The following is a 27,661-nucleotide window of genomic DNA, read 5'->3' as shown; positions in this document are numbered from 1 at the left end:
TGCTTTGGGTGAGTTTTGAGGCAGAAGCTCAGATTATTAACTTCAGATTTTTGTTTTTCTCTAATATAAGTACTTACTGATATAAACTCTGATGTTACTTTTTTCTTCATTCAGCTCAACGTATTTTGTATTTCGCATGAGACAAGTTAAAGTATAAAGACTCAGAACAGCAGAAAAATAAGGAATAGAAAAAGATGTATCATGAAAACCAAAGAAAATTGGTATAGCTCTAATAATATTAGAGAAAGTTGATTTTAACTCATGATACATTACTACATGTAAGGCCATCAAATAGCTCTTCAATGGGAAAATAGTGTCCTTAGTTAAGCCATTTTAATATAGAGAACTGTGTTTGAGGGAGGTCAGTTTGCTAGCTGTATCTTATACTCTTATTTATGGATTTCAGCACTATAAATGTGGTGGGAGGCAGATACCGTTTCATTCAATAAAGTCTGAAAAAATAATGATGCTTAATTGTGTCAACAACTTTCCAAGAGTTTTATGAAATTATTCACTATCATTTTTACAAAATATCCAAACTTGTCCTAATGCATTTTGGGATATTGTTTGCAAATAGTGTTTCCATCATGTCAACAAATAGATGACCTTAGCTGTCAATGGGCAGCCTGAGACACATACTATTAGACCTTTAAAATTACTTTCATAGTCAAAACACTAGAGATTTTATCAAAGTCTTATGCTTAAAAAATTGTAAATCATAATTAAAGACTGATATAACCAGACTCAGTTTGAAATATAAACAAAATTCTGTCTCAAAATTTTCAAATATTGGGTTTACAACATTTTTTTTTCTTTTTCCTTTTGTGAGCTTCTAACTAAAAATAGAGCATCAGCCATCTAGTGCTCAATTAGGGTAGGACCTGCTGTCAAGGTCATGGTGGGCAGCAGGATTCAGTTTTCCACAATCCTTAGTTCTTAACTGGCTGTGGGCCAGGGCCTCCCTCTGTTTCCTACCTTATGGGTCTCTCCATCAAAATGTGTGAGTTGAGAAAAAAATAGAGTCTATTATCCAAAGGAAGGCTTAAGGACACAGTCACATCCCATCATGTATGCCATATTTTATTCATTAGAAGGGAGTTAATAAGTTCTGCTGACACCTCACAGGAGGTAATAATTATACATGGGAATGGGTTGCAAAAGGTGGGGATCATTATGAATTATTTTAGAAATATACCCCACATGATTATCAATGTGGAAACATGTTAAATAAAGTTAGGTATATCCATACATCTTAAAAAAACATTGAAAGTTCTAGATAGTACTGATAAGTAAATATTTCAGCATCTTTTAACCAAAAAACAGTGGTAGTATGATGCATTTTGCGTATAAAAGATGGATAATAAGAATCTATAATTGTATTTGTACACGGTTAAAGAAACTATGAAAGGATATATAAGAAATGAATTAGAATTACCAAGGCTGGGAATAAGGGGTAAGAACTGGGTGGCAATGAAACAGAGGTCAGAGAGATGTTTCACTGTAGTTTTTATTTTTTTTCAAAAAAATTGAACTATATTGATGCATCATCTACTCAATTACTAAATAAAAATAAAGGGAGGATTTTTACAGTCCTCAAAGTTTTCTCTTCTCTGCCTTCTCCAGGGGCAGAAGAAGCTGAGGGGGCAATCTCTTATGCTGAGACTTTAAGTGGTTCAGTATGCAGTTAGTGTTTCCTACAGTAGCCACTTAAATGCAATTTTCTGTCAAGGCTACCAATTAGAACCTACTGCAGCTACCATGAGAAAGCAGAATGCACCCTCCACTCAAAATCTGGTTCCAATGTCAAGACTGATGATGTCACCCACACAAGAATGGTATATGGAAAGGTTTATTACTTACACAATGGGCTTTTCTGGGAAGAAAACCACTTGTCTCCCAAGATGATCTGAAAATGACTTAAGAAAGCAAATCTCCCCGGGGGGGGGGGGGGGGGGAATTACAGTCAGAAATGCTGATCTGAACATTTCTGCTTGAGGGTTATTTTAAAAATAGTTTTATTTAAGTATAATTGGCATACAATAAATTGCATAATAAAGTATACAGTATGCTAAAATTGGCATATATACATATCTGTAAAACTGCCACAATCAAGATAATCAATATATTATTCACCTCCAAGTTTTTTTGTATTCCCAATAGCATCTTAATTAATTTGTTTTTCTTTATAGTTGCTTATTTTTTACACAATAGTGAGATTTGTTGCTACTCACACAATATAACACAATTTGATCAATTTCATCCCCTAGTAAGAGTTGATGTTTTGTACAGTTTAAATCTCCCCTGGCACCAAAGATGGGAGTTCCCACTCTTTCTTAGCATCCTGCCCAGATGACCAGTACAAGGGGAAGAGGCAAGAGTGAAGCATAATAACATTCAGTATCAAATATAAAACAATATAGTCATCTTTTATATTTTAATACTAGAAAAAGGTAATTTGTACTGTCACATAATATTATAGTTGACTCATACAACTTGTTTCATTTAAGAAAAGCTACAGAGAGCTGGAGATGTGGTTCAGTGGTGGAGTGCTTGGCTAACATGCATGAGGTCCTGGGCTCCATCTCCAGCACTGTAGAAGAAAGAAAGAGAAAGAAAAGGGGGTGGGGGGAGAAAGAAAGAAAGAAAACTACAGAATCCTTACAAATATTTAATCTGATCAATCTTATTAAAAAATCCTTAAAAATTATCAGAATCAGATGCCTACAAAAGGCTGTAGGAGACAAAGGAGTGTTCCTTCAGGAGATACCTTTTTTCATCTATTGGACTAGCAAAAATTATGAAGAATATTGGTATACAGTATGGTCCAGGATATAAGAAGCCATGCAATCCATACACTCAAAGGGAGTTAAAAAGTATATATTGTTACATCTTTGGACAAGGGTAATATGATACCCAATTTAAGTGTGCATTTTCTCATATGCAATTCTAGTTTTAGAAACTTATTCTGAGGAAACAATCAGATAAGTGCAAAAGGTAAGACCACATACACACATGCTAAGAAACAATGCTTGAGATAAAGAAAAAGGGTGGCAACAACTTAAACATGCAACTACTGAGATTTAAGTATGCTATCATATCTTTATATCATGAAATATAGCCATTAAAAAGATTCAGAGAAATACTGACATGGAGAAATTATTCACATTAAATTTTAAATTCAAAGGGACACAAAATAGAATTACAGCATTATGCCGCTGTTATTTACTCGATAGTTTATAAATGCACAGAAAAAAAGGCAAAATAATATACTGTAAAATTTTAATGTTTCATTTCTGGTGTGATATTCTGGTTACTCTTATTTTCATCTTAGTTCTCTTCACTATTCCCCAAGATTTTAAACCAAATTGGAATCTCAGAAATTTTTAAGGTAAACCATCAAAAGTATATATAATGCTACTACTATATATAGAATTATTTTGTAAATTGGGCTAACCAGATAGAAACCTATGTGGAGGAAGCACAGAAAATATTGTAGTACAATACACAATAATGATGATGGCTAGCATCACCACAAAATCTTGGTGGCTGGAAATTGAATAGAAATTAAAAGGCTGGCAAATGTTTTTTCCCTAAAATGCTTAAACATTTGAAAGACACTTTAAGAACAAAAAACATCTATTACAACCACCCATCATCAATAACAATACCAGCAAGAAAAACAGTACCCCTTAAATTTGTAAAGATCAATTTTGCAAGCAATTTTTACAGTATCCTAGTATTAGCTCCATTTTGGATATGAATTTATCACTCATTTTCACAAATTTAAATCACATTACACTTCTGTTTTTCACAACTATTGCAAGTATTTAGTTAAAATGTATTCACTTCGAAATTAACTTCGACGAAGTAGCTAACACTTAAAAGTTAATCTCTACTTCCAGTAAGGCAGATGCAAGCTGCATTGTATTTGGTCTCCTTCGCAAAACCTTGCGTAGGACATGGTTGTTGATGGTTGGTAGAGGGATTAAAAATGCTTTATTAACAATGTTTAATTGCGGGAAGGAGGTATATTCCCGGTGTTCTAATATTGCACCTGAAATCTAATGAAAAAATAAATAAAAAGTAAAATGTTAACTTCTCTGAAAAACCCGCCTGCGCGCCACGTACCTTGATTCGTGCTTTCTCTATAAATTCTAGAGGGGCTTTCCCAAGCTCCAATCCAGCTCCAATCCAAGGAATCCATCCCTTGATGCACGGAGGTCTACGCAAATTCTTTCGTTGAAGGCATAAGAAAAGAACAACGCAACCCAGGGCTATAATCACTGTTGGGGAAATCAATTCTGTATTTTGCTCCATCATTTTAAAAAATGAGAGAAGTTTGACAAAGTCCTGCTGACCTGGCACTTTCTCGTACCCTGTGGGCTAGGGAAGACCCTCCGGGTCTCCCAATCTTTCCGCTCCAACTTTTGCAGCTAATTCTCTTTCGTAATTGTAACTTCCTTTCCCCGCCCCAATTTTTAGGTGATGTTTGCATCATCGCTCCCTCCCACCTCCTCTTCTATTTCAAATCCTGGCTACCACCAAAACCAGGCAAGGGCTGGGCTGGGCTGGGCTAGACGGGGCGGGGCGGGGCGGGGCCGGAGGGAGGGAGCAAGAGTTGTTGCCATGGAGACCTAGGGACAACTGCTTAACCGGCGTCTCTCTACCCGCCAATCAGAGAAGTCGCGGAGTCCGGCGGACTACATTTCCCAGAAGCCTCAAAGCTCCGCTTTGTTTTTCGGCTCTTGACCGGGGCCGCTGGACCACTCTGGTTTGGGGCTGCTAGGAAGGCGCGGGTTCACCGAGCCTTTCTGGGGGAAATGGTCTCTACCCGACCGCTTGCGGGTTGAGAAGAGGCCGCCGTGGCAAGTTGGCAGGCCAGCGCAGCGGGTGCACCGGCGAGAAGGGGTGCATTGTCGTCCACACCTGCTGCTGAATGTCTAACCCGGAGGATGAGGAGAGGCTTTTGCCACTCGCCCAGAGATGGCCCCGAGCGAGCAAGTTCATACTGTCCGGCTGCGCGGCTACCGTGGCCGAGCTAGGTACCCGGCCGCCCACACCTGGGCCTCCTCGGCAAGTCGCCGCGCCGTGGCGCTGGGGGAGGGATGGGCGCGCTGCTTCGCTCCAGGCTGTGTGCATCCCAAGAGGTTGCGCCCTCTTCTTGCACGCCTGCCTGGCCGAAGCAGCAGGGTGGAGGCAAGGCCAGCTGTGGGAGAAGGAATTGAAGGTCTCTGAGGTGCTTTCGGTCCAATTTCGTCTAATCTCCCTTAGAGATGTGCTGTTGTGTCCGAATGTATATACTTTTAGAAGCTTCATGAGCTGTCATTCCTCTCTATGAATCATTTTCCTTTTGGTAAGGATGGCTTTTTAAAAAAAAAATTCATTTTTCATCCTTATTGGAATCGTCTTTGATAAGATTTACACACTTAGTCTCATTGTCTTTTAAATCCAAGTTGTGGATTTACCTTGTGGGACTTCAATTATTAACCATTCATTGTTGAGCATGGATTTAACATCTTCCAGTTACCTGACCTCTTTGAGTTGAACTCATCTATATTGTGTTTACTTTACAGGAAGGATCCTGAGAAGTCAATGATATGTATATTACTAAATTCAAGGCAGGGCACCTATTAATTGCGACATCATTGTAATTACTACAGTAGTAGGGCCTGAGGATATACAGTTGAACAGTTCCTGTTCTGACCTTCTTACAAGGCTGGTGGGAAGACATGCAGAGAAAGACAATTACAATGTGCTACTTATTATGATGAAGCTATTTTTAGGTTATCATAAGAGCCTAGAAGAACTGTTTGATCTGCTAAATGAGTCAGAGCAAACTTTAAGAGACCACCCAGAGGGAAATTATGATGCCCTTGCATGATCAGGTGGTGTTTCCTCCAAGGGTTTTGTGAGTAGAGTGCCTGTGTGTTCCCTGTGAAGCTTTAACTGTGTATTTCAAGATTACCCTTACATTTTCTTGCCCATTAAAAAAAAAAAAAAAACACAAAAGAGGAATACCTCTGATGCATTACTCATTTGTGAATGTTAGTCTTGTTCTAACATGAGTTTATTTTGCATTTCTGGCAGAGCCAGCACATGCTGTTGTTTGTCTTTTGTACTCTCACACTTGCCCTTTGCCCCTACCCTGTCCTCTTTCCTCTCAAAGCTGATGGAGGGATTTTATTTTTCATTGTTTTTCCTGAAATAAAATTCATCAACTTTAAAAGAAATCTAAAGTGAGATTGCTGAATAATTAGATGTATTTCCAGTTTGTTTTTTAACTGATGTTTCTCCTTATGACTCAATGGCTTTTTGTACAGGAAGACTGCTCTTGTAAAAAAATCAGGGAGAGAACTGTGTGGGGAATGGAGATGGGAAGCAAGGGATTCACAATATCGGATGATTCTGAGTACAAATTTTACAAATTGATTCAAGGTTTTACAAATTGATTCAGGATCAGACCCCAAAGCATAGAGTTGAAAGAAAAAAAATATTTTGAGAGGCATAATTTGTACTTAGAGGCTCCTGTTTCTTGTGACTTTTCTTCAGGTTCTATGTCAATACAACATTGCTTAATTTTCCATATACAAGTTAATTCTGATTCAGGGAAACTATTGGCAAAATATTCCAAAGTGGTAATATTTAATATAATTTTCCTTCTCCCCACTCTGTCTCCACTTAGAAAAGGTGTGCTCAATTGGGTGCTGTGGCACAGGCCTTTAATCCTCACTGCTCTGGAGGCTGAGACAGAAGAACTGCATATTTGAGGCCTGCCTGGGCAACTTATGTAGGCCCTGTCTCAAAAAATAAAAGGGTCCAGGGACATAGTTGAGTGGTAAACCCTGGATTCAATCTCCAGGACCACAAAAAAGAAAAAAAAAAAAAAAGAAGAAGAAGAAGAGAGAGAGAGAAAGAAAAGGCATGTTGAAGATTTGTATTAGGTGGTGATCATTAAAATCTTATGTCAGTAATGTTCATGAACCTGTCCTAATGTGAATAAAATCAAGTTATAAGCTTGATTTTCCTTATATGGGTCAGGTTACTTTAACTCTGTTTTAAGGTAAAAGATCCATCTCTACTTCAATATGTAAACAGAAAAAGGTTTTACAAATGTAGTTGATAACTTGTAAGGAGCCTACAAATATGCCACGCTTAAACTTATCAGTGCTGGAAAACAACTAATATGTCTTAATTTAAGAAATATTGAGCATGCCACCCTTCTATATAAAAGAAGACATTATGAACTCCATTGAATCTTCTGTACATCAAATATCAGGGCTGTGATTCATTTGCATGTGAAAAATCAACCATGAAATTATAAAATTCTGCTTTATCTTGCATTTGTAATAGTTCATAAGAATACATAGTACAGTGTTCTAAAGTTACAACAGTTGTTAAGCAATCATGGTTGCAATCAGGAGGACACCACAGAATATGGATATTTATTTTCATTGTAGGGGAAAAAAATTAAAGTTACTAAAGTAGATTATTGATTGAAATTTTGGAATGAAAAGAACTCAAGGGTTTTTTCACTTTTTGATTTTTGATTGGTGATCCAGTTTGCTCTGGTACCCTGATTCTTAAATTTGGTAGTGTCTGAGAATCAACTGATTTGAAACCCTTGTAAGTCTGCCAAATTAGAGTACATGGGCATGGGACTAGAAAATCTGTAATTCTAAAATTTGACAACCAATAATCTTGGGAAAACATTAGTCCTATGATTTTAGAATTTTTGCTTGTTTCTCTGAATGTTGTGGGTTTTTTCCCCTCGCTTGTTTGTTTTTTGTTAGCAACCTTTCCCCTCGATCTTACAAAAACTCGACTCCAAATGCAAGGAGAAGCTGCTCTTGCTCGGTTGGGAGACAATGCAAGAGAATCTGCCCCCTATAGGGGCATGGTGCGCACGGCCCTAGGAATCATTCAGGAGGAAGGCTTTCTAAAGCTTTGGCAAGGAGTGACGCCCGCCATTTACAGACACGTAGGTATTTATCTTGATTCTAGCTGGTAAGTTTGTTATGAGTCTTGTGTTTGTCTCCTCTGTGTTTCCATTTAGCTGTATCCAAAAGCCAGCTAAATTTTTTTCCCCTACTGATGATAAATGAACATATAATCAATCTCTTAGGAAGAAAAAATTATCTATTGTTACTAAGGAGTTACTATCCTAAATTTTTAGAAATCCATACTAAAGTATTTAGGGATGAACTATCATGATATCTAGGAAGTACTTCAAAATAATTAAGAAAAAGAATGAAGTATATTTTGCAGTTGATAAATTTTAATGGTAAGTTATATATTATTTACTTTTCTCTTTGAAAATATTCCTAATAAAAAGTTTTTTAATGGTTTAAGAAAAAAGAAACATGAACAATGATTACTTTCTTTCACATCAGAAACTTCAAACACAGATTTACCTTTTTTTAATGTTCTTTGAAAATTCAGATATATTTACTGTAATGCCAGATCTCCTCTGTCCCATACATCAGAGACCAGGCTGCTCTGAAAGAGAGCAGAGATCCCTGCCTCATCCACTTCTAGCCACAGGGAAAAGGCAACACAGGTGACTTCTGCCTTACTTCTCCAGGGCGCCTAACTAGCTCTGTGGGTCATTAGTGGTAAAGGTGGTAAGATAGTAGCAACTGGCTATATGTAGTGGTACACTGTAATTCCAATTGCTTGGGAGGCTGAGGCAGAAGGATGGCAAGTTTGCAGCCAACCTCAGCAACTTAGTGGAAGCAGGATAAGTGTGGTATTTTAGTATTTTTCATTTATAATGTTTCCTTAAGCATATAGCGATAGACCCTTGATCAGAAAATTGCCCAGACTGAATATTTACTGGCATAATATTTTTAAAGATGCAATTCTTCAGATGAGAAAGAGCATATTTCTCAAGAAATAACCACAAGCATGCATAGACTATTACCGTTTTCACACTTCATATATTCACGATTATCTTAAAATATGGACTAAAACTTGCTGAAATATCAAGAAAAGCTCTCTGTATGAATACCAAGTGCTGATTTTAATAATTTTACTTTCCATCTTTTAAAATATTTTCTCCTTTGTGCGCTATTGTTTTGTGTTTCACCTCTTTTCATTCGTATTTTTTTTACCACCATCTTTGCTTTACCAATAAGATTCATTTTTTTGAGTTTGAAATGTTACTGAAAACATTATGTTAATATAGCAAATTCTTCAGTGAAGTTATATATGTTAACTGAATGAAAATACCTGTTGTGTGCCAAGGTACATATGAGGGCATCTGACATAATAAGAAAAACAAACAGAACCTGCCTGAAGCTTGTGTTCTGATGGAAGGATCAACAAGAAGAACAAGTTGATCACTAATGAGTATGATAGTTGCTATGTGAGTGTGTGCAAAGCTTGCCTAGAATACTGAGGGAAAGATTGGAGAGCACTTCCTGAAAAAATATACTGGAGTTGAATTCTGAAAGACTAGGAGGAGTTAGCAAAACAGAGAAGGAAGAACCTATTCTGGAAAGATCAGTGAGGGTCCTACCCCATTTTGAGAAATATCAAGACTGTTTCAGGAACATAAATTACATAAGAGAAGGATGCAACTAGAGAGAGTGTCTAGGTCAGGGTAGATTGTTCTCCTATTTTTTCAGCATAGAACTGAATTTGGCCTTTTTAATGATCTATTTTATACAGTATACTCTGGAGGTCGGATGGTCACATATGAACATCTCCGGGAGGTTGTATTTGGCAAAAGTGAAGATAAGCATTATCCCCTTTGGTAAGTTTTGTTTTGAAAATAATGTGCTATAGCCTCAAAGACTATCTGTTTATCTATTTATGTAAAACTGTATATTTGTTACAATTACAATTGCTTAGGCTTAAAAAACAAATAATTACAATATAAATCCAAATAATAGAGTGTTTACTGAAAATTGTAAACAGACATAATGTGCATATATAGAAATATTTAATATTTTAATAATGAAAGAATTATAAGGGAGCAATTATTATTATTATTATCTTGGTTTGGTGACTATAAATATAACACATTAAACCACTGGATTATGTATATTTTATGGTTATAACACTCAAAAGACATTATTCTCAATTTCTAATATTAGAATTCTCAATATTAGAAATTGAGAATAATGCTATTTTTGATAATATGATTTGGTAAGTGTCAGGTTTTACGTATCTGATAAAATCCTTAAAATTTTTCATGTTTAGTGCATTTGAATTACCTGTATACCCATATTTTAGTCAGACATCACTGATCCCAGAATCAAATTTCTAAATGAAAAAATGTATCTTAGAAAGAAGACACATAAAAATGAAGCAACCACCCTTCCCTTTGGATTTTAGTCAGATGAAAATAATAACTTTTCTTTCTCCAGCAAACTGACATGTGGTTAATGCATGTTTCCCCCTCACACACACACTGTGTATGGCTTTTATTTATTAGAAGTTAGTGTGTGATCCATTTCTTTAAGGCTATGTCAAGGAAGTAAACCATCATTCTCATTTTGTACAAGTTTCATTAGATAAAAATAAGAATAGTAAAATCTAGCCTTCTAAACTTAAGCAAAATGCTTGCTTGTTTTCTGTCAGTACTTAGCCTCCTTTTTGAATGATTTTAAATTTCTTTAAAAATAATTGTTAGTAGATTTGGCAGTCCTATAATTACAGAGGATGGCAAGTTTCCTATATAATTTTGTTTTGGGCTCTTTTAATTATTTTTGGAGCATAAGGAAGGCATAGTAATAAACATACATTCTGTGAGCATTTGTCTTTTTTAAACAAGCCTATTTTAGCAAACAATTTTCCATTAGAATATTCTCATTCCCTAATGTTTATATTGCAAATTTAGAAGCATGGGAAAATGCATAAGAATTTAGGGATTTGAAGACATAAACTAATATACTTCATTCTCAGAATGTAAAAATGAAGAATGTATCAAATTGACTTTGTACCAAATCCTCATTTCCCTTTAAATGTAGGTTCCTCTGACACTCCTGTAAGTACCTCCATCTTTGACTTTCTGGATATTGTACTCTTTGACTCTTTCAGTATCTCTTCTGGTTTTTTCTTTGCCTCTTTACTGCTGTTCCCTGCTGGCAAGACTGAGGTGGCTCCTTGAAAGTCAAGGACCAGTCTTGGTCATCACTGTTTTGCAAGGGAAGAGCACCATGCTGGGAACAGTTTCTGTTCACCTAGTGTCCACTGAACTGGATCTCTGCTCTCCTCCTGTTTGCTGTGTTCTTCCACTCCTGCAATCTCAACCACAGCTTCAGGCTGCTCAGTTCCAAATCAGCACATATAGTTCGGACCCTCAACTTCTAGGCTATCTTTTGATTCAAGTTTTTCCCTGCAATAACATATTTTTTCATGCCATTAATCTTTCTAAGACTCATATTGTCATCATGTCATTGCTTATTAAGAACCATAGTGACTTCCAGTGACCAACCTATGCTGGTCTTTTAGCAGAGTACCTTCTTTAGTCCTCCCAGTGCATATCTTAGAACATTGTGATTTAGAATCAGACAGAGATGAACTCCCCCATTTTCCACTCTCCTACTGTGTTACCTGGGCTTCACTTTTTTTTTTTTTTAAATCTTCAGTTCCTCAGCTATAGAAGTAATAGCTACCATTAAGCTTTTGTATTTTTTTAGGAGTTGATAAGATAATGAATGTTATGTCCTGTCACTTAGAATATATAAAACAGAAACCATAAAAAATAGGTTACTATATATAATACAAATAGACCTCCTACAAATCAATGAAAAATATAGAGAATGCAATGGAAGAATAAGGACAGGATTGTCAATAGTTTCCAAAAGAAGAAATATAAGTGTTCATTAAACATGTAAACATACGCAACCTCCCCAGTAATTAATTTAAGGGGAATCAATTAAAACTATCTTTATGCAGTTAAGGGAAACATAAGTTACTATAGACTTTACTTTTTGTAGTGTAAACTACTGGTTAAAAATTCTTCATGTGCAATCTGTTGACTCAGCTCCTTATTTATGATTATAGTCATTTTGTCTAGTTTTGCTCACTGTTGGCTGATGGGGGAGGAAAAGACTAGACTAGGAATGGGAAAAGTTTCTTCACAAAGAGCAGTATTTTCAAAGCCCTTCACTTGGAAAACTACTAAAGTAGTAGTTTTAAAATTTTGGTTTACCCATTTCTATGAGGCTGATTACATCTCTGCTATTTTTCTCATCTGGTAGTCAGAATTAAACTACAGCTAAATGATTCAAGTTTTTCTCTGCAATAACATATTTTTTATGTTATTGTTTTTATATCTTAGAAGCTTTCCACCCTTTCCTCTGGATTTCAGGCCATGTAAGATCTGAAAGTGCAAATCTTAATTTTAGTTCCTTTTGGTCCTTTACCCTCCTGTCACTAAACAACCAAACCATCTATTTTTCTCTGTGGTTCATCTGGGTCTATCCTTTTTTTTTCACTTTGTCTTAAATTTATTACCCAGGGCCTGTCCCAGCTTAGTACTGGTTCACTGTAAAATTTGTGAAATTAATGGCAACTTTAAAAACAATGTCTCTTTTTACAATTAGGAAGTCAGTCATTGGAGGGATGATGGCTGGTGTTATCGGCCAATTTTTAGCCAACCCAGCTGACCTAGTGAAGGTTCAGATGCAAATGGAAGGAAAAAGGAAACTTGAAGGAAAACCATTGAGGTAAGTTTTCCAGTTAATTGGTGCTTTTGCTTCCCTTTGATATCATCATATTTTGAATATTTATTTAATGAATTTATATTTTTTCCAATCCAGTATTCAGTAAAGGTATTAATACTTTTTTTTTTTAATTTGGAAGCTATATTTATGAAGAGGAGAGCTGAGCTATATCTTTTCTTTGCATGACAAAGTGTCTATCTTCTCTGTCATGTGTTCATAACTCTTTGCTGCTATCCCAGCCAACACTGTTAGATTTGTCTTCTATTGCAGGTTGATATAAAGAATTTTATTATTAAGGTTTGCCCTGTTATGCATCCCAGCTTTGCCACTGTGGTTTGTATGGTGTCATTCACTTAACCTTTCCAGTTTATTTTCATCTTTAAAAAGGGTTCTCTCAAAAGGTTTACGTGATGGTAAACATGCCTAACTGCATAACATTGCTTTTCTTGCTGTCTTCCAGAAAGAAGGGAATTAACAAGGTCAATCTTACGTTCCCATGGTCTTCTCTAATCTAATTCCTCCTACATTCTAAGGCCCTTTAAGGAAGATTTTTTTTTTTAATTATGCCTCTCTGTGATATAAAATCTTCCTATTACATTAGCCTATATTAGCAAAGTCAGCCTTTCCTCAAAGGGCAGTTTATTAGAAGATCCACTTAGCCAGTTTCCCCTGGGAAAGAGCCAAATTTTGCATATAGATAGACCATTTCCAGGAAAGAGGGAAGTGCAGGATAATCTGAGTGGAGTCTGAATCCTCCAGGTCTGCAGCAAAGCCAGAGGTGGAGGAGGAGGGTTTGGAGCCATCTTTAGGAGGCCACCCCTGAACACTTCTCTGTACTCACTTCTCTAGAAGATGCTGGAGGATAAGGTTGGGCTGCTATTGCCCCATCTCCCCTTCAGCCTTCAGAAAATGGGTAGATGCCTAGCAGAGGAGAAAAGACACAGCTCTGACTTAAACGTGGAGTTTACAGAGCCCATTTGGTCATTCTGTAACAACTTCTAATGACTTTGAATAGAGAGAATTGATGTAGCCTTGACTGGAGAGAAAAGTGTTGGGAAGGCAGAGGCAGGAGGATTGGGAGTTCAAAGCCAGCCTCAGCAAAAGTGAGGTGCTAAGCAACACAGTGAGACTCTGTCTTTAAGTAAAATACAAAATAGGGTTGGGGATATGGCTCAGTGGTCAAATGCTCCTGATGTTTAATCCCTGGTACCAAAATAAAAAGCTATGTTCTAAACTGATTCCCCAGGGTTTTAATCCTCTTTTTTATCCCTAACGCTGGAAATTTTGGGTTTGACTATACTTAATGTTGTAGTAAAGAGCATAATCCTTTGGATCAGCCCAAGGGTCCAATCCAGCCTCAGCCTTTACTACATTTTAGCTCTGTAATAGTAGTCAAATTCCTTAACCATTCTAGCCTTAGTTTCCTCACATATAAATTGGAATAATAATACACATACCTCAGAAACCTTTCAAGATTAAAATGCATCTCATGTATAAAGTGACTGCTACTTAGTAAAGGTACAATACATTTTAGCTACAGTGATCATTTGTGATTCCTTGTAGTATAATAGCAATTATGCATCTCAAGAATGTCATATTTTTGATGTGATTCAGAGAGTAAAATACCTTAGTAAAATCCATACAGCTGGTAAGTGGTAAAGGTGGCGTTCGACTCCAGATTTTTTTCTGTCCATATCAAGCCCAGACTTTTCTTTTACATCAGAGGCTCCCAGATTTGATTCATGCTTCAGCACCATTTTTCACCTGTCTACAGAAATGTGGGCAAAATAAAGATAGGATAGCAAATTTTCATAAAGCTCAAATCATTTAATTTTTAAAATTCTTAGAATATTGTGCATTCTACTTTTGATCTATAAATATTCTTTCTTTTATGAGGTTATAGGAGAGTGATTTTCTTTTTTATTATTATTGTTTGTTTTATTTTTTATTTTTTACTGTGATGTTAGACATCTAACCCAGGGTCTTACACATGCTAGGCAAGGGCCTTACTGTTAAGCTACATCTTTAGCCCTTGTTTGACAAGTTTTAAAAATTTGCACGTCCCCTGCAACACTAGTAAGAGGCATCCAGAAGTTCTGACTGTCACTGTTTCCTCCTATATTTAATATGCCTACCAATGATATGTCAAGAAAGATATTTTGACCTTTTTTAATAATCTGAGAAGATGACACAACTTATCATGATATGTTTTAAAAATGTTTAAATCAAATGTTGGCATTCTAAAGGATTAATAAATTTATCTGCATATTAGACTTACACGAATTCCTTTAATTTCTAACAATTCTGAGTAAATGTTATTTTACTCTATAACAGTTATAGGAGAAGCTTACTGGATTGCATTCCATTCTCAAGAGTACACCAACTTTTCTCATTTCATTATTATTCTCCTTAGATTCCGTGGCGTGCATCATGCTTTTGCAAAAATCTTAGCTGAAGGAGGAATACGTGGGCTGTGGGCAGGCTGGGTCCCCAATATACAAAGAGCAGCACTGGTGAATATGGGAGGTAATGAAAACTTTATTGAATTCTGAGAAGTTCAAACAACTTAATTCTTGCATGCTCTTGTATCAGGGATATGAACATTTTTATTTCATTATTTATAATAACATATATCAGCCACAGGCTCCATATGTTTTATGTTTATTATAATTGAATATATTTCCTGGAATATTTTTACCTTATTCTACAGTAATGTATGACAAGGATTTTCTTCTTAAGAAAAACCAATTATGGAAATAAGGAGAAAAGACCAAACTATTTCTAATCTTCTCTCTAATCCTTACCTCCTTTTAAGATTGATGGTCATTATATCCACAATGTATAAATCCTTACCCCTGGCAATCCTATTCCTATATAATCCACCTTGTTCAGACTGGCACCCAGGCCAGGAAATGTAAACAATCTCTTATTCATTTCTACCCTTTGCTTCTCATTTTCAGTTCTCAATTTCTTTTCTTATGCCTTAAATATGAACAATTTTTATTTGTCAGTTAGACCTGAATAAAGCTGGAAGAACATTAAATTTTTTAAAAAGATACCTCAGAAAAATACTAATTTATTTTTATTTAAGACACGCTATTAAAATAGTAATATATACTACTGGTGAAGTTCTTAGTTACATTGAACATTAGAGAAAATATGAGAGAAAAAGTATTTTTTAAATAAAGAAATTATGGAAGTACTTTGGATTAGACAAAGGGGAATGAAGGGAGGGGAAGGGGAATGGGAATAGGAAAGATAGTAGAATGAATCAGATATAACTTTCCTATATTCATATATGAATACATAACCAGTGTAATTCCACATCATGTACAACCAGAAGAATGGGAAGTTATACTCTATGTAGGTATAATATGTCAAAATTCATTCTACTATCATATATAACTAAAAGAACAAATTTTTAAAAAATAAACACAACATTACTGAAAAAAAAGAAATTATAGCTTGATAGGTGACTCCACTAAGAGAGCAATTTTAACTTCAAAATATAGAACATGTTAAAATATTTTGTAAGAAGAGGTTAACAGCACAGCCATCATCAGACTGAGATAATAGTTGTTAACTGATAATAGATAAAGATGTGAACCATGGATGCTGATGCACATATAGCAAAAGGAAGACAAAAGTTTCACAGGAAGTAAATATAGGAAAGGTCACAGCAACGGTGGAAAAAAAGAAAGCTGCTTATCTTTCCTGTTTCGAAAAACAAGAGCACAGAATTTGAGGTGCAGAAAAGAAAGCCTCATTCCTGCCCTCCTTGGGCTTCATCTCTGAGAGCAGTCAATCATGTTTGTGCATGAGAAGGCGGCCACCACACTCACCACTACCATCTTCTGAGTTCTTAAAAGTTTCCCCCTCTCCAGAATGCACCTATTATCCTTAAAGTAACCATTTCCACAGTGCCAACCATCAGAACCTCTCAACTAGACCACTGCCACAGCCATCCATCTGGTCTCTCCCTCCAAATTTGTACCCAACATCCAGAGTGAGTCATCCAAAGCAAGGATCTGAACATGTTATGATGCCCCTAAAACCTGGCACTGGCTTCTCATTACCCACAGAATATAAAGTGGGAATTTTGGAGCATAATGTAGATGGTCTGTAGGATTTGCCCTGTGCTTTCAGAGAACTGAACGGTTCATTGATCCTGTTGGAGTGAAGCAACAAGTCATGAGCCAAAAGGTTCCACTTCCTGCACGTGCATAGCTCTTCTTCATCCCTCTCCTTTCTGTCCTCTTCCCTGTTCTTCTGTTTAGTTTTCCTTGACAGATCCTCTATTAAGAGTAATATTCTTGTCTGAAGAATTCTTCTCCACCAAAGTATTATTCCAGAACCTTCCACAATCCCTTTAACCACAGCATGTTATCTTAGATGCTCTTTTATGTGTTTCTATAGTTCCCTGTGCCTAATGCTGCTGCTTGTAGCTCATTTCATTGCTTTCTAATGTCTGTATGTTCCACTAAATACGAGCCTGTTCCACTACATACAAGCCTCTTGAAGGCAAGGACTGTGTTTTTATTCATCTTTATTTTCCCCATCCTTCATGCAAAGTCATTAAACATTTGATGAATTAGTCAATGAAAGAATCCTTTCTAAGTCCAATTATATGATTCTAAGAAATTTATAAGGAGCACTTTCAAGAGTTCCAGTACTGTATCACTTAAAGGAAGTAAATCTATTTTCTGTTTTGCTATTCTATCCATTTGTGTCTAGTATATCACATTATTACTGGATATTTTGGTTTTCAGAGAACCTTTCTGATTGTAGTTTATCAATTTGTTGCCTAAGATTATTGCCCAGATTTTTCTTCCAAGTTCTAGTTACTTACTGAGAATCTTTTTTTGGATATCTTAAGTATATTCCTTTGAATGTGTCCAAATCAGGCTTCTATATAAAACCATCTTGGTTTCCATTCTTTATAATATCAAAATATAAAACAATCCCTTCTGCTATACAAGTGAGAAACCTGGGCATAACTTTTGGCTCTTCCTCTCATTTGTTTCTTATTTCTAAATAGTCACCAAGTCTAGGCAATATATTCTTATAGATACAGAGCAAATTTAAATGCTTCTCTCCATCTGTGGAGCCACTTGTTTATAAATGATGGAGTCTCAACTCAACCTAACTTCGACCCCAAAATGAATTTATTAATTGGCTAAAAATTCCAGGGGTTGAGCTCAGGTTAGTCATAGCTGGATTCAGGTATTCAAATGATACATCCAAGTGTCACCTCTTCCTCTTTTCCTCTTCCTCCATCCTCTGCCTGAATGAATGCCATATTTCATTCCGGTACACATTCCTGCCACAAGCCAGTATACTCTTTACACAAAAGACATTCACTGTTGCATAAATGAATATTTAAACCTTCTTTTTCCATTGCCAGATTTAACCACTTACGATACAGTTAAGCACTACTTGATATTGAATACACCCCTTAAGGACAATATCATTACTCATGGTTTATCCAGGTAAGTGATTGTTTTAGTATGACCCTGTTTTTTTTTCTTTTTATATTATCACCCTTTCTGGCTTTTGTGGCATAAATTCCAACTTGGGGACACTCGATCAGGAATCTAGTGGTATCACCCTTAGAGAAGGATAATAGTACACTCATTAAGAGTAATATTCTTAAATTTTATTGTAGTTAAAATAGGGAGGAGAGATAAAATTACAGGCTATTTCAGATTAAACCTCCCAAAATATTTACAACTTGATGGGGCCATCCCAGGGTCAATTTGTGTTAAAGTTGCTGTGTAGGCCCCTGTGTTGACACACAAACAGTGCATCCAGCCCCTGCCTAGGGAGCTGACCAACAGGAGAACAAGACAAGTATAAAAACACTGCATAGTAAGTGCTGAAACAAAATGGTCACTGGAGGGTTCAGAGGAGGGCGAAACAATAACCACTTGGAAGGGCTCACAAAGGCAGAATTAGATAAGAATTTGAAGAAATGTGACTCTTCTAGAGATGAACAGAAAGAAAAGCACTCCAAGCCGGGGCATTTCCTCAATCTCTCCATATCACAAGTTCAAATTACCCATGAGAATGAATTGGTTTTTAGATGTCTACTGTCCTTAACATTGGAGTCATTTCATTTAGCTTCTGTTCTTGTTTACAAATTCTGGATCCCTCTAGGCTATTGAGATGACCCCCAAAGAATATAAAATAGTGTCGAACCAATGATATTTAGAGATACATATATTTACTAACACACACCAGGAGCACTCTGGACTCAGGTCCTTTGCTGTTCCTTCCTCCAGGTCTTCACAAAGGGGACTCAGTGATGCTGTCACCCCCTAGAACTTTTCCCTGCCTGCCTGTCACCTAGTTTTTCCCTCTCACACTACCCCATCTTATTTTTTATACCATTATCAACATCTGAAATTATTCATCTCTTCTTTGCCTCTCCCCATGTAGAGTGTAAGCTCTTCCAGGTCAGGGTCTACCTGCCTCATTAATGGTCTAAAAGGATGTCTGGTACCAGGAGGTGCTCAGAGTGGATCTGTTGCCTGACATTTTTTTTCTTATATATATATATATATATATATATATATATATAAATTTTATATATATATATATATATATAAATTTATCTAACTAAATATATATGTATCTAACTAAATATATATATTTAGTTAGATACAAAACCTTTATTTTATTTGTTTATTTGTATGTGGTACTGAGGATCTAACCCAGCGCCTAGCATGTGCTAGGTGAGTACTCTACCACTGAGCCATAACCCCAGCCCCTTGCCTGAAATTCTTTTTGATATTATCTTTTTCTTTCTACTTCTTTACTGAATCAATTTTGCACTGATCTTAAGCTAAAAGAGCACTATCATAAAGAATATTATTTTAATATATTTAGGATTCCATTCTTTTTAAGTATCAATTCCCCTTCCTTAAAATATAGGAAGTCTTACATATTATCTTTCAATTTCATTAATTTGTATCTACAGTTTATGTTCTGGACTGGTAGCTTCTGTTCTGGGAACACCAGCTGATGTCATCAAAAGTCGAATAATGAATCAACCACGAGATAAACAAGGAAGGTAATGAGAAATTCTTCTATATTTGTGTGATTGTCTATAAGAATACAATTTTTTGAAGATACTTTCCTGGGTATTTTTTTTTTTTTTGGCAATAGTGGGGATAGAACCCAGGGGTGCTCTACCACTAAGCTATATCCCTAGCCCTTTATATATATTTTATTTTGAGACAGGGTCTCTCTTGCTAAGTTGCTGAGATTCGTCTTGAACTCGTGATTCTTTTCCTCAGTTTCTTGAGTCACTGGGATTACAGGCGTGTGGCACTGTGCCTGTTTTATGTACTTATCCTTTTTTGGGGGGGGAGGTACTGGGGATTGAACTTGGGCCACTTGACCACTGAGCCACATCTCCAGCCCTGTTTTATATTTTATTTAGAGAGAGGGTCTCACTGAGTGCTCAGTGCCTTGCCATTGCTGAGGATGACTTTGAATTCATGATTCTCCTGCCTCAGCCTCCTGGGCCGCTGGGATTACAGGCATGTGTCACTGCTCCCAGCTTGTAATTATTCTTGATAGAAATGTATTTATGTGTTTTTGTGGTCAAAGAGGAAATTGTTTTTATGTAATCACTTCCTCTTTGTCTGATGAGAAACTACTATGTATTTGTGGAAATGAGCTAATTAACAATCCCATTATTTCAAGGCAAGGAATTAATTGTGACTTGTTTTTCAAAGAGTTTTTTGAAAGCATTCTCTGCTGAGCATTTACACAGCACTTTCTTCAGAAGCCTTTCACTTTCAGGTAACATGGAGAATTTGAGTCAATATGAAATAGTCCCTCCTCTCTGGAAGAAATCAGATGAAGTGAATTCTAAGTATAAGAATCAAGAGTGGATGAATCAGAAGTCAGCCTTTAAAATTTCTTTAAGCTCAATGAAGCTATCTATATCTTTAAGACCACAAATATTATTTGTTAAAGATGAGCAGAAAATATTTAACTTATAATATTCTTTTAGACAATTTTACTTATGTGTCTGTTTATACTGAGGAAATTTAACAGGCTTTTGTTCCCTTTTTAGGGGACTTTTGTATAAATCATCAAGCGATTGCCTGATTCAGGCTGTTCAAGGAGAAGGATTCATGAGTCTATATAAAGGCTTTTTACCGGCTTGGCTACGAATGGTAAAGTTGGACATTTTATTTCTTCCTTCCTTTTTCTTTTCTTTATATTTAAATCTATAAACATTTTCCCTTTTCTCTTCTGGTTTGTGGCATGGCCCTGCCCCCAAATGAAGAGCCATCCTTTCTGTTTGAAATCTTGTTCAGTTTTCTTTCACCTCTCCTCAGAGTCACATTGCCTTTCTTGGTAGATTAAATTAGTTACCTCTATTAACAAATAGATTGGTAATCTGTTATAAAATCAGTGGATAGATTTTTGGTAATATAGGATCTTTAGTAGTCTATTTAGCTAAAATACAGTAGATTGGGACAAGTATACTGATTTCAGTAGGGATCTTTCCTATGAGAAGTTTGCAGTTTCAAACAAAATTTGTTACTTTGATGGCAAATGTTACATCTGCTGATTACCTTAAAAATTCTGCTCCATGAGAAACCATTATGTCATCCTTATTTGGTTTAAATGTTATTTTTATACATATATATATTTATATATTTTTATAATATATTTTATATTTTAAAGTGAATTAAGATGTAGGATTAGATTTGTTTAAGTAATATAAATACAACATAAGGTACTCATGACTTTTGAAAGATAGAAAATATTTGAAAGAATGGATGAATTATGGATTTAGAAAGTTAAATAATCAAAAATTATATATAGCATATATGTACATGTGTATACATATTTAATTGAACACCTACTTCATGCAAAGCCCTGTACTAAGGGCTTAGCCTTAAATAAGAAACTGGAAGTGATGAGTGTTACAGGAAGAGCTCTTGTGCTATAGAAATGTGTAACAAACAAGTATGGCCTACTCTGAAAAGTTAAGAAAAACCCTCTGGTTCTTAGAAGGCTTTGGAACTGATATTGGAGTAATGAGTACAACTTGGCCAGGTAAAAGGGAAAGAAAGGAGCACTCTGTAGAGAGCCATAGTTGGAGTAGACAAGACAGCGTGAGGAGTACAAGGAAGCCCAGCAGGCCAAGGCACAGGGCCCCCAGGCAGAGAGTGAAAGGCTTGATTCAGGAGGGCCACTTGAACCCTTCAGTGGTGGCCATTGGCTTGATTAAATCTGCATTTTTAGAAAGATTCTTCTAGCTTTCTTGAGCTGAGAAAAGTCTAGAGTAGTGATAAATGAGGATAATAGTGGCTTAGATGAGTGTTGGTAATGGGATAGAAGATGCGTTATAAAGTGGAATTTAGGAAGTAGAAATGTGACCAACGGGATGAGGATAGGGGAATGGAGAAGATAAGAAAAGTCGGGCCCTGAGCAATCAATATTTCCAAATGGGGATTATTTTCAAGGAAAACAATTTGGGAGTAAAACGAGTTTAGTTTTAGATCTTGGAGGTTTGGAAACAGATAGCACATTTGAGTGGAAAGGTCTAGATGAATAATTTAATATATAGATCTGGATCTTACGAGAGAATTGGGGATGAAGATTTAGATTTGGGCACAGCCAACATATAGATGGTAACTGAAGCTCTGGGAATAAATGATTATTAAGGGACAGTAGATGTTTATTAACACGGAATTAATAACCAAAATAATAGCTCAAAGCAATATCTGATACAAAATGCACTAGAAAAAAAAACCAAAAAAATTTAAAAAATGTATTAGAGTTTTAAAAACACACAAACATTATTTTGGTGGTCTTAATTATGCAGTACCTTGGTATTATCTCAAAACTGAAAAAGTAGGTTTTGTTTTGACTTACATTAATCAGACACTGTCACAGGCATAGCTAATATACTAAGGAATAAGAATCTTTGTGCTAGAGGTGCTTATAACAAAACTTAGAAGTTAAGTAAGTAGTTAAAATCCTAGAAATAATATATATTTCTAAATACATATCACAGAAACACTTGGTATATGATGAAAACTGTGGTAGTTATTTTTATGACTTAACTTATTGAATTTGCCCCACAATTTCTGCAGTAAGTTGGTCGGTCTCCTGTTCCCCTTTTATAGAGGAGGACATAAAAATGTAGTTTGAATAACTTGGCAAGGCTAAGATGGTTGTTAACTAATATTCTTACCACTGACAAATCCAGTGTCAAATCCAGGCAGCCTGATTCTGGAGGAGGTAGCATCAGAGGTTGCATTAGTACCTATCAGTGGTATGAACCCTGTGGGAACATGGCATATATAATAGAAATGGCTATAACCTAATCTGAAACTAACAAAAGTCTACGCAGAGCTGTTTTTGAAGCCTCAGTACATATTGGTCAAGAGAAATAGGAGGAAGCAATGTGAACCTAGGCACCATGTTATGTGTGTGCCCGGTGAGTGTGAAGAACTGTCAGCAATTCAGCGTGTCTGGAGACAAGGTCTTCAGTGGGAGGTAGCAGGAGATGAGGCTGAAGACCTCCCTAAGGACCCAGATGGAAAAGACCTTGAAGGCCAAGCTTAGTGGTCAAGGGGTGATCCTGTAGTCAGCAAGCACCTGTGTAATCATAGGAACAACACACTAAGATTACTGTGAACGTAGTAGAGATGACATATGGAAAACTGGGGCATAAGAAAGTTTTGATAGTGTCTAACCAAGAAATCACTGTAAGGAAAACATTCTAAGGACACTTATGGTTAATGCCATAGGGCTTTATAACTGATTATATGTGGAAGGCAAGGGGCAGAATAAACAAAATGGGATTTTTATGTTTCTAGTTCAGGTGATACATTGCCAAAATATTAAGTTAGGATCAGTCAGGATGAGGGGCAGGAAGATTTTACAAGTACATTTAATGTGATACATTCTCTTTATATGTGAGATTTAGGAAATATAGATGACAAAAAAGAGTATTAAATATGTTCAAAGCTCTTTGTATACATTAATTATTGTTAGACTCTATTTTTAGGAACCCAGTAAAGCAGGTAGTGTTATCCTCATTTTTCAGATAAGAAAACAATGGCTAAATGTGTAAGAAACTTACTGAAATTCATACAGCTAGTACATGGCAGAGCTACACTGTTGGAAGATCTGTTCAATTCAAAACCTCCTGCTTCTTACTAATACAGTTAACTGAGTTGATCAAGACCCTACAGTTAGTTTACAGAAATTCTAACACAATAGAAATAATATGTAGTGATGGAGAGGCATTAGCAAAGAAAGGATGGCTAACCAGCAAAGATCACCAGGGTACCATTGCATGCTGATTTTTCACAGTGCACGAGTCTGAGCTCAGAAGCCTGACTCATGAACACTTCCAAGTAAATTGGTCTTGACAATACAGACTCACCTAGCTGAACTCATTGAAAGTGGTAATTAGACCAGAGCACTTGGAATATTCAGTGCACTACACATAGAGCAAGTCATCCAGGTGTTGATGACCTCAGGCCAGCAGGCTTCCTCCGGAATTCAGGCTATATGGTGGCCCAAGTTATAATTAGAAGGTTGCTGGCTTACCACAGAATCACCACAGGAAGAGCCTATTTATAGACTTAATATTTCAGAATATCAACTCAAGAGAGCTCTTCTGTGTCCAGCTGCACAATAACAGGCATGGCAAAGCATTCTGCTTTTTTTTTCCAGTAGTTGTGCAAAAGGCAGACTAGAGGAAACAGCATAGGTTCGCCTACATTTAAATTATTTACAGTGATCATAATTATGCCATCGAGGAAATCAATAAGTAAACAGTGTCCGCATGCACTCCTGTGCAGAGACTCAGGAAAACCTCACTCATTTTTTACCTACCACATTCTTGGGCTATCTAATCTCCCTCTTTAAACTGGATACAAAACCCAGCTAAGCTCTCTCCAACCCCTTCCACTAGGTAGAGGTGGTATGATCTTGTTTGAGTATGATTTTGATAATATAATGTTGTCTTTAACATGAAGAAGAAATCCAATCACCACAGCAATTAGGAGTGATTGCATGGTTCATTCTTTAAACTAAGTGCACACCCTCCTTGATCTGACTACAGTTAGATCTTTGGTTCACTTCACTTCGGTTTTCCCAAGAATATGGTATCTTTACAGCTTTATAATCGTTATTTATTTTATGTCTTCATACATTAACTAAAATGTGTTCTTCTAGATCCACTATTTAGTAAATTCTCAGGTTACCAATGAAACATGTTCGGTATTTCTGAACACATGACAAGTACACATGACAGCTTTACAAACTCCCTAACCAAATTCATTTGTATTCTAATTGCCTAAGTTTCTCTCTCTCTCTTCTAGTAGGATGGAGTTCCTCTCCAGTCAGTATTGATCAGAACCAAACAATCAGGAATTAGAGCTAAGGTTTCCTTTGGTGTTCAATGTCTACACACTAGTGTTTATTATATCTTCTTCTGACCTGTCTCCTTTTAGAAGTCCTTTGTTCAGGTTAAAGTCAAACCTTTCTGAGATAGAAGCTGTTTTCCCTAGTTAATGTGAATGTTCATATACATGTTGTGAGACATCAGGTTTGGGGGTTTATATGATCTCTTAAAGAATAATCTTTATTTTCCTTACTTCAAGTTTTTAAGTCTAGTTGTTATGCTGCATATACAAACTATATGTAAAGGAGCCCAGCCTAGACTTCAGGCATCTGAGTTCTAGCCCTATTGCCAGAAGAGGTTATTTCAAAGAACCCTGGGAGTGGAAAACAGAAGCTTGCCGTCTAGTTCTGCACCATGTTAGTAGGCATTTGATTGTTAAACCTCAGTGTCCTCATCTGTTAAATGGGGACATCATGACTTTTCCTTCATATTATACATATACTAGAGAAATAGATGATAAATAAGACATGAAAATGCTTTTGAAATTATAAAGTGCTGTACAAAGATGAAAGACAAGATATTTGGTTTTGGCCTACATGGATTCAAAATTACTCTGTCACTCAAAGATGTATATGCATATATGTAGAATATTTATAATTTGCTTTGAAATACGCACTAACCTCTTTGGTTAATCTTTCAGACGCCTTGGTCATTGGTGTTCTGGCTTACTTATGAAAAAATCAGAGAGATGAGTGGAGTCAGTCCATTTTAAGCCCTTAAAGATACAGTGTTCAGTATTATTGAAATACGGGCATCTGCAACACACACACCCTATTATTTCTACCTCTTTAGGAAGACACCTTACTCCACAGAGACTGTGATTTATAGGGGACAGCACTTTTTTTTCCTTTGGAAACCCAAGTTCTCTTTGACTCCTCTTTTTGTCTAAAAGTGATCTGGTCGGATCTCACAAGGCTATCCCAGGAGACCCAGCACACTGTTTTCTAAAGAAGAATGGAACCCTGATGACTTTCACCTTGGGCAAGATGGTTTGGCCCTTGAGATGCTGTTTGTACTGAAGAGACTGCATAGAGGGAGTCAGCATCTCAGAGCTGAAGTAGACAATAGGAATATGGAAGAATATATACATAGTGCTTAAGAAATACTTTTAACCTGTTGTGTCAATGTTTATAATAGAAGTTTCACAATTCACTCTTCTGTTGTTGTAAAGTATACATATTGTAAATTAAAGGGAGGTAAAAATTCATGAAAAAACATCTTGAGCTTCCCTACTGTTGAAGGTAATGGATGTACATTTTCTTGCAAAGAGGATAAAAAATAAATGTGAAGTTAAGATGATGTTTGGATGTCAAGCAAAGCTGCTTGCTGTCAGTGCCCATCCTTCGCCCTCTGTTCATTGGTTAGCATTCCACTACACTTGCTAGTAACTTCCCCTAATAGCCACAGACTCAATGAATCGAGATGAGAAAAGAGAAGAGCATTTGCCTTGTTACATGTCCCATTTCAACATGGATTTATCACTGGATTTCAAGAATGTTATAATGAATCACAGTTGAGGGGCAGCTCAATGGCAAAGGGTTTTCCTGGCACATGTGAGGTCCTGGGTTCTATCCTCAGCACCACATAAAAATAAATAAAATTAAGGTATTGTGTCCATCAACTAAAAAATAAATAAATAAAAGAACCACAGTTGATTTGATTAAAATTCAGCTGCATAGGTCCCTTTGTAAAAAGCATCCTTTGTTACCATCCGCCTTTCAATGGTATTTTAAAAGCAAGACTGATATGAAGTCAGCCAACTCTGATGTGTGTCCTTTCTTACCCTGCTTTCCTAACATTAAGGGAAGGAAGGAGGGAGTGAGGGGAAGGACGAAGAAAAAGAAATCCCAACCTACTAACACTGAATCTTACTCAGTTTGACAAAGTTTCTTGCCTAAAATGTCATAAGTATAAACTGTCTATGGCATATAGTCATGTGTCCAGTCTTTGAACCAAATCACTGTTCTTACCGGATGCAGTGGCACATGCCTGTAATCCCAGCGGCTCAGGAGGCTGAGGCAGGAGGATCATGAGTTTAAAGCCAGCCTAAGCAATATCAAGGCACTAAGCAACTCTCTGAGACACTGCCTTTAAATAAAATACAAAATAGGGCTGGGGATGTGGTTCAGTGGTCAAGTGCCCCTGAGTTCAAACCCTGGTACCTGCTGCCCATCACTTTTCTTATTTTAGAAAGGTAGAAGATTTCTCCAGATTCATCTGCATCCCACATGCTCCCCCATCCTTAGACAGTGGACAGTTCTGGATGGATTGCTGAAGTTATGGGAAAAGACTGTAACTGTTAAAATAGGAAAACTCAGGCCCAAGAAAGACCTTGAAGCTAACAAAATAGAATTTGTTATGATGAACATGGATGATGTTGGATGTTGTTAAACAGAAACAAGTTTACAAGTGCTCTGTGGTTGCACTAATGTATAATCACTGCCATTTTAAGAGGGGGAAGTACACTTCAAAATATGTAATAATGTGATATAATAATATGCAGTGGCTTATTGTTGCAAAATGTGTATTTTAATCT

The 27,661-nt window shown here is 36.4% G+C and overlaps 2 protein-coding genes across 7 annotated transcripts in view; one reads left to right on the top strand and one right to left on the bottom strand.

Moving 5' to 3' along the window:
- Cyp39a1 (cytochrome P450 family 39 subfamily A member 1) overlaps nt 1-4,560 on the bottom strand; it is a 116,390-nt gene extending 111,830 nt beyond the window's left edge. The window contains exon 1 of one of the 2 annotated variants that reach the window (XM_021721848.3): nt 4,129-4,560. In XM_021721848.3, the coding sequence (XP_021577523.1) occupies nt 4,129-4,320 (192 nt within the window). In that variant the 5' untranslated portion in view covers nt 4,321-4,560. The remainder of the gene's footprint in view (nt 1-4,128) is intronic. The other variant, XM_005318608.5, reaches the window with a different exon arrangement.
- A 146-nt stretch (nt 4,561-4,706) lies between these two features.
- Nucleotides 4,707-26,424, top strand: Slc25a27 (solute carrier family 25 member 27). 5 transcript variants are annotated; one of them, XM_078019932.1, is made up of 9 exons: nt 4,707-5,042; nt 7,791-7,982; nt 9,670-9,754; nt 12,555-12,677; nt 15,088-15,200; nt 18,079-18,163; nt 19,654-19,746; nt 20,761-20,863; nt 25,918-26,424. In XM_078019932.1, the coding sequence occupies exons 1-9, from the start codon at nt 4,937-4,939 to the stop codon at nt 25,951-25,953; spliced, it is 936 nt and encodes a 311-aa protein (XP_077876058.1). In that variant the 5' UTR covers nt 4,707-4,936; the 3' UTR covers nt 25,954-26,424. The 5 variants fall into 5 exon arrangements, with proteins under 5 accessions (XP_077876058.1, XP_005318663.1, XP_005318662.1 ...); XM_005318606.5 differs by having other exon boundaries at nt 4,708-5,042; nt 26,018-26,424; XM_005318605.5 differs by having other exon boundaries at nt 4,708-5,042; nt 25,766-26,424.
- The last annotated feature ends 1,237 nt before the right edge of the window (nt 26,425-27,661 follow it).

Source organism: Ictidomys tridecemlineatus, chromosome 8, assembly GCF_052094955.1.
Source record: "Ictidomys tridecemlineatus isolate mIctTri1 chromosome 8, mIctTri1.hap1, whole genome shotgun sequence".
Lineage (NCBI taxonomy): Eukaryota > Metazoa > Chordata > Mammalia > Rodentia > Sciuridae > Ictidomys > Ictidomys tridecemlineatus.
Note: the sequence above shows the minus strand (reverse complement) of the source record. Positions and strands in the feature narration are given on the sequence as shown.